General features: G+C 43.5%; 1 protein-coding gene across 2 annotated transcripts in view; it reads left to right on the top strand.

Annotated features, from left to right (window-relative positions):
- LOC139579389 (uncharacterized) overlaps nt 1-11,902 on the top strand; it is a 14,431-nt gene extending 2,529 nt beyond the window's left edge. Inside the window, exons 1-4 of one of the 2 annotated variants that reach the window (XM_071407970.1) lie at nt 6,668-9,068; nt 9,315-9,448; nt 9,814-9,910; nt 10,151-11,902. In XM_071407970.1, coding sequence (XP_071264071.1) covers nt 8,792-9,068; nt 9,315-9,448; nt 9,814-9,910; nt 10,151-11,385 — 1,743 coding nt within the window. In that variant the 5' untranslated portion in view covers nt 6,668-8,791 and the 3' untranslated portion in view covers nt 11,386-11,902. Of the gene's footprint in view, nt 1-6,667; nt 9,069-9,314; nt 9,449-9,813; nt 9,911-10,150 lie in introns of those variants that run through there. The other variant, XM_071407971.1, reaches the window with a different exon arrangement.
- The last annotated feature ends 601 nt before the right edge of the window (nt 11,903-12,503 follow it).

Genomic DNA, 12,503 nt, shown 5'->3' on the forward strand with positions numbered 1-12,503 from the left:
CTGACATACTGTTATGTTCAGCTCATAACTGTTTTCTTTCTTTCTGTCGTCTGGTGGTCAAAGCAAGTGTGTAAACAGTCTGGACAACCCCTCCCTCTCAGTCGCTGCCTCTTCTCTCTCCAGTTTCTGTTACCTCTCCCGGCTCTTACTGACACCTACCCATGAGCCCCCTCTCTTTCCATTTACTGTAATCAACATCCTCACCCACTGAACACCGGACGTCCATGGATTTTGAAAAGTAGTTGAAATATGGTCAGTCCGCCCTGGCCTTGATTTTAACGTCCACAGACGTCGTTTTGGGGGCTGGTCCGGCCATGATTTCAACATCTACAGCCTTGATTTGGCCCAAACATAGACGTCCATGAGGCGTCCATTATTCTAATGTCCAAATCTACAACGAATCATAGACGTTTATGTTTCACAAGTTTGGACAGTACAGTAAAGAGCAAAGTTCAGTACAGTACATTTCACTACAGTAGAGCAGACTAGAGTAGTATAATGTACTATACTGTACAATAAAAAAAGTAACAATAGCTAGCTAACGACCTCCTTTTCCACATGGAAAAGACGGAGAGAGACTTGCTAGCTACGTTAGCTAGCTAGCTGGGATTTTCTACAAGGAATCTGCCTCCTGAAAAAAGCTTCTCCCAAGTGGGTGTGACACCTACTCCCGTTGCCTGCTGCACTGCTGCTTGGATTCCACCTGGCGATCTGTTCACCGTCAGCTCTGCCCTGTCTCCCCGTCTGGTATAGGTACCCCCGCCACACTCCCCCCTCTCTCCAGAGCTTTCGCGCGCCTCCAGCGCACATGCACTGTTGAGGCGAGTGACTCTGAACTTACAATAGCTAGCCCCAAGTTGTTATATTTATCACCTGTGCTTTGTGCTATTTGCCTCATGACTCCTGCATGCTTTTTTGACTATGAACTTGCTTGTTTACCCAACCGTGGGACAGTCTGTTTGTTCCCACACTTGGGACTCTGACTCTCTATTGGTAACACGGACTCTTGGCCTCCCATCCTATTCTAACTTACTGTACTAAATTTACTCTACTATTCTAACCACCTTCTGTATTCATGTTACCTGATGAAATTGCTGTACAATATGATCTTGTTGCCATCTAATGCACATTCAAATGTTATGAAATCAACACTGAAGAGCTCTCCCTGTCCTCTGCCGTGCCCTGATTGTATTACTGCTGATTATATCTGGAAATGTGCATGTACAGTACACCCTGACCCATCTACTGTTGCTAGCCCCAATTCTGATATCTGCTTCATTGATTTCTGCTCTCGTAAAAGCCTGGGTTTTCTGCACGTTCTGCAAGCTTATTGCCTAAAATTGATCAAATGAAAGTGTGGGTTCACAGCTCCAATCCAGATGTGTTGGTCATTACTGAGACGTGGTTAAGAAAGAATGTTTTGAACACTGATGTTAACCTTTCTGGTTATAACCTTTTTTAGCAAGACAGATCTTCCAAAGGTGGTGGATTGGCAATCTTTACCAAGGAACACCTTCACCAAGTCTGTCCCCAAACAATTTGATTTGCTGGTTTTACGCATTAAAAACATTCAAATAACTCTTTGTTGACTGTTGTTGGGTGTTATCGTCCACCATCAGCACCGGCCTGTACCCTACCAACCCTAAGCTCTCTCCTGGCCCCTTACACTAAGTCTGAATTTGTCCTGCTAGGTGACCTAAACTGGGACATGCTTAAACCACCTGATCAAGTCCTAAAGCGATGGGACTCCCTAAATATTTCTCAGATTATTACCAATCCCACAAGGTATGACTCCAAACACCCAGAAAAGGCTACTCTCCTTGATGTTATCCTTACAAATAATCCTGATAGGTATCAGTCTGTTTTTTTTCTGTAATGACCTTAGTGATCACTGTTTTACAGCCTGTGTTCATAATGGCTGCTCAGTGAAACGACCTGTCCTGACTTGTCATAGACGCTTGCTAAAAAACGTTCATGAGCAAGCCTGCCTTCATGATCTGGCCACTGTAATTTGGTGTAGAATCAGCTTGATCCCCTCTGTCGAAGACGCTTGGACCTTCTTTTTTAAAATCTTTTCCAGTGGTACCGTTAACAAATACGTGCCCATGAAGAATATGAGAATTAAAAACAGGTTCAGCCCCTGGTCCGACCGTGATCTGGCAGAGTTATTCCACCTCAAGAATTCCATTTGACAAATCGCTCAGCACACGCATAATCAGGCTGACTGGCTCTCGTTCAGGCAAATTAGAAATAAGTGCACTCAGACTATCAGGAAGGCCAAAGTTAGTTACTTTAAGGAGCAGTTCACTCTCTGTGGGTCTAACCCCAATAAATTCTGGCAAATTAAAGACCTGGAGAATAAACCCCCCTCCTCACAGCTGTCCATGTCCCTTAATATTGATGACGTGGTTGTTACTGACAAGAAGCACATGGCTGAGCTCTTTAATCCCCACTTCATTAAGTCAGGATTCCTATTTGACTCTGCCATGCCTCCTTGCCCGTCCAACATTTCCTCATCTCCCACCCCTTCTAATGTGACTATCCCTGATGCTCCTCCCTCTTTTTCCCCTGCCCCGCTACAAAGTTTCTCCCTGCAGGCTAACCGCGGTGCTAAAGGATCTCCTTAAACTTGACCTCAGAGAAACATCTGGTTCAGATGGTTTAGACCTTTTCTTCTTTAAGGTAGATGCCCCTATCATCGCCAAGAACATCTCTTGATCTTTTTAACCTCTCTCTCCTCTCTGGGGAGGTTCCCATTGCTTGGAAGGCAGCCATGGTGCGTACTTTACTTCAAGCGGGAGATCTAGCTGATCCTAACTGTTATAGGCCAATTTCTATTTTGCCCTGTTTATCAAAAGTGTTGGGAAAAACTTGTCAATAATCAACTGACTGACTTTCTTGATGTCTATAGTATTCTATATGCTCAGGTTATGGATGTGTCCCCGCAACCTTAAAGGTTGTAAATGATGTCACCAGTGCCCTTGATTCGAAGCAATGTTGTGCTGCTATTTTTATTGACTTGGTTTTAATACGGTAGACCATTCCATTCCTTTGGGCTGGCTATGGAGTATTGGTGTCTCGGAGGGCTAACTACCTCTCTCAAAAAGTGCAGTGTATAAAGTCAGAACATCTGTGTTAAATGCTCTACAACAAAGCTTTCTTAGTGTCCAACAAGCTTTCTCTACCCTTAACCTTGTTCTGAACACTTCCAAAACAAAGGTCATGTGGTTTGGCAAGAAGAATGCCCCTCTTCCCACAGGTGTTACTACTACCTCTGAGGGTTTAGAGCTTGAGGTAGTCACCTCATACAAGTACTTGGGAGTATGGCTAGACAGTACACTGTCCTTCTCTCAGCACATATCAAACCTGCAAGCAAAGGTTCAATCTAGACTTGGATTCCTCTATCATAACCGCTCCTCTTTCATCACAGCTGCCAAACTAACCCTGATTCAGATAACCACCCTACCCATGGTAGATTACAGCGACATCATTTATAGATCGGCAGGTAAGGGTTCTCTCGAGTGGCTAGATGTTCTTTACAATTCGGCCATCAGATTTGCCACCAATGCTGGACACTCTTACTGACAGTTGTGGCTGCTTCACGTGAAGTATTATTTTCTCTACCTTCTTGCCCTTTGTGCTGTTGTCTGTGCCCAATAATTTTTTACCATGTTTTGTGCTGCTACCATGTTGTGCTGCTGCCATGTTGTTGTCATGTTGTGTTGCTACCATGCTGTGTTTTCATGTGTTGCTGCCATGCTATGTTGTTGTCTTAGGTCTCTCTTTATGTAGTGTTATGGTGTCTCTCTTGTCGTGACGTGTGTTTTTGGCCTATATTTTTATTTTATTTTTAATCCCAGCCACTGTCCCCGCAGAATACCTTTTGCCATCTGGTAGGCCATCATTGTAAATACGATTTTTTTTCTTAACTGACTAGCCTAGTTAAATAAAAAAATACCAAGAAGGCCAGCATCCCGGAGTCGCCTCTTCACTGTCGACATTGAGACTGGTGTTTTGCGGGTACTATTTAATTAAGCTGCTAGTTGAGGACTTGTGAGGCATCTGTTTCTCAAACTAGACACTCTAATGTACTTGTCCTCTTGCTCAGTTGTGCACCGGGGCCTCCCACTCCTCCTTCTATTCTGGTTAGAGACAGTTTGCGCTGTTCTGTGAAGGGAGTAGTACACAGCGTTGTACGAGATCTTCAGTTTCTTGGCAGTTTCTCGCATGGAATAGCCTTAATTTCTCAGAACAAGAATAGACTGATGAGTTTCAGAAGAAAGTGCTTTGTTTCTGGCCATTTTGAGCCTGTAATTAAACCCACAAATGCTGACGCTCCAGATACTCAACTCATCTAAAGAAGGCCAGTTTTATTGCTTCTTTAAATCAGGACAACGGTTTTCAGTTCTGATAACATAATTGCAAAAAGGGTTTCTAATGATCAATTAGCCTTTTAAAGTGATAAAGTTTGGATTAGCTAACACAACGTGCCATTGGAACACAGGAGTGATGGTTGCTGATAATGGGCCTCTGTACGCCTATGTAGATATTCCATAAAAAATCTGCCGTTTCCAGCTACAATAGTCATTTACAACATTAACGATGTCTACACTGTATTTTTGATCAATTTGATGTTATTTTAATGGACTAAAACTTGCTTTTCTTTCAAAAACAAGGACATTTCTAAGTGACCCCAAACTTTTGAACGGTAGTGTACATGCAATGGATGATATTGCATATTTCTACCTTTGTGTACCTATTCAGGATACATCACCATGAAGAGATTGACATTCATATCCATAATTATGCATTTCTGTGTAGTACACATCAGCGACCGATTATGTATTTCCATTACCGTAAATCTGTTATCGGGTGTAAATCCATTTAACTTACTGTAGTTCAATAACCAAAATATTACTGTATACAGTGCCTTCAGAAAGTATTCACACCCCTTGACTTTTTCCACATTTTGTTGTGTTGCAGCCTACATTTAAAATTGATTAAATATAGATTTTTTGGGGTCAATAACCCATCATGTCAAATGAAATTGTTTTCCTAAATGTTTACAAATTAATAAAAAATGAAAATCTGAAATGTCTTGAGTCAATAAGTATTGAACCCCTTGTTATGGCAAGCCTAAATAAGTTCTGGAGTAAAAACGTGCTTAACAAGTCACATAATAAGTTGCATGGACTCACTCTGTGTGCAATAACAGTGTTAACAGTTTTTTTTTATGACTACCTCCTCTCTGTACCCAACAAATAAAATAATCTGTAAGGTCCCTCAGTCGAGCAGTGCATTTCAAACACAGATTCAACCACAAAGACCAGGGAGGTTTTCCAATGCCTCGCAAAGAAAAGCACCTATTGATAGATGGGGAAAATAAACAAAGCAGACATTGAATATCCCTTTCAGCATGGTGAAATAATTAATTAAACTTTGGATGGTGTAACAATACACCTGTAGTGGAATTTTACTGTCTTTTTCTGATTACAGTCTCTCACACTTATCATACATGTTTTACCTGCTGCATACTTAGAAATGTGCAGACAGGGTATTTGAGGTTTGCTCTTATAAGAATATTTTGAAGATAAATACACAACGCAGGGGATGAGAGGACTAGACTTAATTGTCAATAGGGAATTGTCAAGAGAAATAGTTGGTTTTCAGTTCAACAGCTATTTAGAATCTGTTGAATGTCAGTCCTGAACTCAGAGCTACGTGTGCCATGTTTTCATTGGTCTGTACATTGAGTCTGGAGCAGGATACTTGTTATTTGGCCATTGGCCCAGTTGTACTGCAAGGACTTCTGATTGGTCAACCCCAGGCTAGGGTGGGGTGTTATAAGTGGCATCCTGTTTCTTTGTTCTGTGGAGAAAAGCTGAGGACGGGGGAGACTGAACATCTACCTCCCAGCATAACATCTATGATTTGTCCTTCTCAAATAAATCTATTTTTCTCCCCCTGATTTGCTTTGGAGTTAGTGTTACTGAAGAATAACATCAACTGCTAACACACTCAAGGTCAACACAAGGTCAGCTCAGCGGGAGTGGAATTATTGGCTGAATACCCAGACTCTGTGGTTGCCAGGTGTTTTCTTCCTGAGCAGCCGGTCTCTGGGAGAAAACACTTCGCTGAGAAACGATGTACTTGGCTATCTTTGTGTAACAAGTAGTGATAGTATAAATATGCTGAGGGGGAAATACCTCATCAGAGCTTCTGACTAACTTCCACACAAAGTGCTGTTTGTCTGTAATCTCTCCGCTGGCTTGAATAAACATAAATTCATTTAAGCTTGACTTCGGGGTCCTTAGTGGTAATTTCCACAACACACCCAAAGATACAGGTGTCCTTCCTAACTCAGTTGCCTGAGAGGAAGGAAACTGCTCAGGGAATTCACCGTGAGGCCAATGGTGACTTTAAAACAGAGTTTAATGGCTGTGATAGGAGAAAACTGAGGATGGATCAAGAACATTGGAGTTACTCCACAATACTAACCTCATTGACAGAGTGAAAAGGAAGCAAGCCTGTACAGAATAAAAACATTCCACAACATGCATCCTGTTTGCAACAAGGCACTGTACAGAACAAAAATATTCCAAAACATGCATCCTGTTTGCAACAAGGCACTAAAATAATACTTCAAAAAAAAATGGCAAAGCAATTCACTTTATGTCTTGAATACAAAGTGTTATGTTTTGGGCAAATTCAACACATTACTGAGTACCACTCTCCATATTTTCAAGCATAGTGGCATCATGCTATGGGTATACTTGTAATTGTTCAGGACTGGGGAGTTTTTCAGGATAAAAACTAAACGGAGCTAAGCACATGCATAATCCTAGAGGAAAACATGGTTCAGTCTGCTTTCCACCAGACACTGGAAGATGAATTCACTTTTTATTATGACAATAACCTAAAACACAAGGCCAAATCAACACCGGAGTTGTTTACCAAGACAGTGAATGTCCCTGTGGACAAATTACAGTTTTGACTTAAATGTACTTGAAAATCTATGGCAACACCTGAAAATTATTGTCTAGCAATGATCAACAACCAATTTGACAAAGCTTGAAGAACTTTAAAAAAAATAATAATGGGCAAATGTGGCACAATCCAGGTGTGGGAAGCTCTTAGAAACGTACCCACAAAGACTCACAGCTGTAAACACTGCCAAAGGTGCTTCTACAAAGTATTGGCTCAAGGGTTTGACTGCTTATGTATATTGGATATTTCTGTATTTGCCACCATTTTTTAAAAACATGTTATCACTTTGTCATGATGGAGTACTGTGTGTAGATGTGTGAGAAAAATCTAAACTTAATCCATTAATTCAGGATGTAACATAGCAAAATGTGGAATAAGTCAAGGGGTATGAATATTTTCTGATAGCACTGTATACTGTCTTCAGATTTCTCTCTCTCTTCACCTGTCTGTGAGGTTCCAGAGCTTCTCTCCTCGGCTTCTTCGTCAGCTCTCCCACAGTCCGCACACTTCCCCGTTCGGCCTACCTCTCTGTCCCTATCCCTGCGTCTGTTCTCCGACCACTGCAGCCGCTTCTTCAGTGACTCGACCTGCTCCCTGCTCCGGGACACCTCCTTGAGGAAGCTATCCTCCACCAGCCTGGTGATCTCGTACATAGCAGCCTTGAATACCGTCTCCATGACTCCGGAGAGCTGAGACTGGAAGGTTACGATGGCTTCAGACATCATGGAAAACGGTCTATGAGTAGCTAACTACAGTTAACAGTTGGTAACGTTTAGCTACTTTTGTTCAGGTGAGTCAGTGTTGCGAACCAGTCTAGCAAAAGGCTAGGAAGCTATCTAGCTTACGTTAGCAGGCTAGCAAAGCTAGCTACTGTTGGAAGTTGTCTCTCTCCATGACGGTCCTAATAACATTGTTTATCATTTCGAGATTTAAGTTGTAGCATTTACTGTATATGAAGCTATTCGAATAAATATAAATGCCAGAGGTATTGAGAGAAAACAAGGTTATGGTAGTTAGATAACTAGCTACAGAGTCAACACGAAAAGCATCCACAAAACAACAGGACTTCCGGAAACAAACCTACGAATCGGGTAGTGGGACAATCTATAATGGAACGCTCCTTACTGGAGAGAGAAGACGACATTTATTTGAAGAAAACCTTTGTATGTTTTTACGTTAACTGTAAATAAGGTTAAAAATATAATATGTCTATTATTATAAAATTCGGATACTGATTATTAGGCTATTTATTGTGAAAATTATTTACAGGAAATCTACACGGAAGTGATGCATCCCGCCACCAGACCGTATATTATCTGGAAAAAACGACCAACCCCCATGCTCAGCAAGTGATTTCAGCTTTTTGGTAACGATTTGAATCAATAATACCTTATGGTGCAAAATATCCCTTTATTGACTAGTAACACGGCTAGTAGTTGCATGTTAGCTAGCTAGCTATTTTTCTTTAGCAAGCTGGATACGACCCCAGACAACTGTTACATTGTGAACCTTGCAATTTGACCGTTTTATTGAACCTTTGTTGCACTATTTTACGCTGGACTGTCTTCGCCACTTGGTTGTTAGCGAGCTGGGAGGAGCTGTCACTTGTTGGACAGAGAAACAGATACGCGATGTGTCAGTGATGGACATGGCATATTTCTACCCACTTGTTCTGAATAATAGGGCTATCTGAAGAGATTCACTTTAGGATCACACACACAGTCCTGACTTGCTCCCACAAGCACAGATGCTTGGTGCAGATCCCACTGTGAATTGATCTGTGAAAAAGACACACACAAGCAGTATGTCGGAGAACCTCGTCCTCACATTCCAGACCCAGCTCTCGGGAGTCATGGAGACGGTCCTAAAGTCAGCCATATATGAGATCACCAGGCTGGTGGAGGACGGCTTCCTGGAGGAGGTGTCCCGGAGCCGTGAGCAGGTCGAGTCGCTGAAGAAGAGGCTACAGCGGTCGGAGAACAGAGGAAGGGAGAGGGACAGAGAGGGAGGCCAGAGGGGGAAGTGTGAGGACTGTGGGAGAGCTGATGAGGAAGGTGGAAGCTCTGGAAACTCACAGACAGGTGAGGAGAGACACATCTAAAGTCAATATGGAGGAATCACTCTGAAGTGTGACTGATGTAATCTGTACCTTTCATACTTTGGTGATCAGGCAGTATTGGTTTAAGAAAGGAGTTAGTTGTATCTCAATAAGAGGCCTCCTTTCCTTCATCTGCACTGATGCAAAAAAGACTTCACAGCATCCACAATGTTGCGTTCACCTTTCTTTTTACGTAAATAAAATGTTCTCTTTGTTTACCTGTGGCAAGGTGCGGAGAGGGGGCGTGGCCTGAAGCAGGAGAAGGTACCAGGGGAGAAGTGGAGCAGCTGTGGGGGAGTGGCCGGGGAAACAGCCTTCCATGATTTGGAGGCTGAGGCCACCAGCCTTAGGAGAACCTCTGAGGTATCTAGGGGACTAAACACCTGTGAAGGGTGGAGGGTGCAGTGTAACAGGACGTTCAGGTAGAAATATATTTCAGAAAACATATTAGAACAGATAGTCTGTCAGGAATAATTGGGCAGCCTTTGTCAAACCTCTCCTCATATTTGAACTGTTCCAGAACTTAAACACTTGATTGAAATTGTCAACGAATCATCAAGCCTTTCACTACTCTAATCAGGTATGCTAGTTCAGGGCTATGACAAAGTTGTGAGATGTCTGGGGGTCCCTGAGGAGAATTCTGAATGTAGAACCATGTCAGCTCTATTCAGTCACTGTCAGTTTATCCATCATTTAGTCAGAATCGACTCATTCATTTGCTCTTCCAGTCCACAGAGGTCACAGGTCAGAAGTTGGACAGTCTGCTGAAAGAGGAGCCTCTCCACAACACTGAGCTACGGGAGAGATGGGGTGTCTGCCTGGACGGTGGGTTGTTTACAACAAACATAACATAGACAATTGTCTACCTTTAGGTTTAAGAGAATGATAAGAAGAGTAACTTATAATATGCTGTGTCATTCCAAATGTATTCATTATTACACATGTAAAGTCAACTTGAAGCTGTAAGTACACATTTAACATTACAGTTACTCTACTACCGTTTCTACTAGTTCTAATGTCTTAAATATTAATGCTTCTAATGACTCATGTCCCCTGTGTTTTCAGGTGCCGATGGTTCAGACGTCTCAGGGCCAAGTAAGAGTTTCAGTGAGCAGGAGCTGCAGCAGTGCCAGGCTGACTGGGGATCTGGTCTAGACCAGGGGCCTAAACCACCAGGCCCAGAGGGAAACCCAGCGGACCCCAGCCAACCTCTCTTCCAACCCCGTTACAGCATGGAGGCTCTGGGGGGTGGCTTTGAGAAATCTGGTTACGGCGGTGCTGGTGGTGGAGGAGGCCATCGTCTAGACGTGGAAGGGCTGGATAGGCTTCCTGGTTCTCCGTCTCATCTGGGGGGGCTGAGCTACGGAGCAGTGGGTCACTACCAGGTGGACCTGGGGGGGTCTGAAGGGGGAGACCATCACCATCGCTCCCAAATGCCTGTTCCCCATCGGAGCCGGAGGGAGCAGGTGGGGTCGCCAACACCATCACCCCACCCAGAGGTGGGTGTCCGGAACTGCCTGTTGATCAACGAGGAGGGGTACCTGCAGGACTCCAGTGTCTTGTACCCTGAACACGGTGTCCCAGAGTCAGGTAGCAGAGCCGGCCACAGGGGGCTAACCTCCATCCACTCTGGAAGCTCAGCCCACAACAACAACACAGAGAGCCTGTATGGTGCCCCTGACAACTTTGGACACTCTCTAAACCTCAGAGATCGTTCACAAGAGCAGGTAACAGAAGGAGGAGTAATGGGAGGAGGGGGGAAGCGTCACGCCTGCAATCAATGCACCATGACATTCTCAGACTCTGGCTCCCTTGAGGCCCACAAGCAGACACACAAAACGGGTAGAGTCTCAGGGTCAGGATCAGGATCTCCGTACTCCTGCACCCAGTGCGGTAAGACCTTCACCCAGGCCTGCAACCTCAAGGTCCACCAGCGAGTCCACCAGGCAGAGGGACTTCACCTCTGCAGCCACTGCTCCAAGGGCTTCACTTCCTTCTGCGACCTGAAGAGGCACAAGTGCAGCCAGATGACAGACAAGCCCTACTGCTGCTCCATCTGCGGGAACAAATTCAGTCGGCTCTGGAACCTCAAGCTGCACCGGCGCATTCACACGCAGGAGAAACCCCACCGCTGCACTATGTGTGACAAGAGCTTCGCTCGGGCAGACAATTTGAAGGTGCACCAGCGCACCCACACTGGGGAGAGACCGTACTGCTGCGCTGTGTGTGGACTCAGCTTCAAACAACTGAACCATCTGAAGTGGCACCAGCGCAAACACAGGCTGGATCTCCTGGCCTGAGCAGTGGTCTAGAAAACCATTAAAAATAAAAAAATGTTTATTAATAAGGACATTGAAAATATGAACTGTTGGAAATCAAACCATTTGTTGAATAAGAATTAATGTCTTACATTATGGACTGTCTATAAATTGTCTGTCATAATGATCATGCGTAACCTATGAAACATTTGAATGATGGGGCATTCGTGTGCTCGTGGGAAGTCGTAAGTCTGACATGATTGTGTTCAAGTGTATTTGAAGTCAGACCAATTCTTTAACCAATAAGATTTTTGCTAGCTTGTTTGCTAGCTAACGTTGCTCATAATAAAGTTATCTAGTTTGCTTAACATTGACAGTATGGTAAAACTAGCTACATTTTCCAAATTGATAAGTTTGTAATTGTCAAAATTTGATTTATTGTCATGTTTTGGTTGAAAAGGTATAAGTGCTTGTAATTACGACTTAGAGGGTTGTTCAAGTGAAACTTCCCAGTCCAGCCCAGATTTTTTACATACAAATAAAACACATTTTAAAGCAACTAGTTTCAACCCGCAGAACATAAAAACCATGAACACAGTACACCTATATTTAAACTTGTTTTTAGGCTTCTAACTTTCCTAATAAATAGAGTTAAAAACAAATTAGAACAAATAACCAGAATATGTTTTAAATACAATTATTCAAGTCTCAATTCAAATTCCCTGTGCTCAATAATGCTAACCTGTCTATATGACTATCATCCTGTAGTACTCACATCTGTAGCCAAAAATTCTTTGAAAGCCTGTTCATGGCTCACATCAACACCATCATCCCAGACAACCTGTACCCACTCCAATTTGCATACAGCCCCAACATATCCACAGATGACACAATCTCTAGTGCACTCCACTGCATTTTTCACTTGGACAAAAGGAACAGCAAAAGTACATGAGAATGCTTTTCATTGGCTACAGCTCAGCGTTCAACACCATAGTGCCCTCCAAGCTCATCACTAAGCTAAGGACCCTGGGACTGAACCATGGACTGAAGACCTCCCTCTGCAACTATATCCTGGACTTCGTGACGGGACGCCCCCAGGTAGTGAGGGTAGGCAACAACACACCCGCCACACTAACCATCAACACAGGGGGCCCTCAGGG

Source organism: Salvelinus alpinus, chromosome 6 (assembly GCF_045679555.1).
Source record: "Salvelinus alpinus chromosome 6, SLU_Salpinus.1, whole genome shotgun sequence".
NCBI classification, from domain to species: domain Eukaryota; kingdom Metazoa; phylum Chordata; class Actinopteri; order Salmoniformes; family Salmonidae; genus Salvelinus; species Salvelinus alpinus.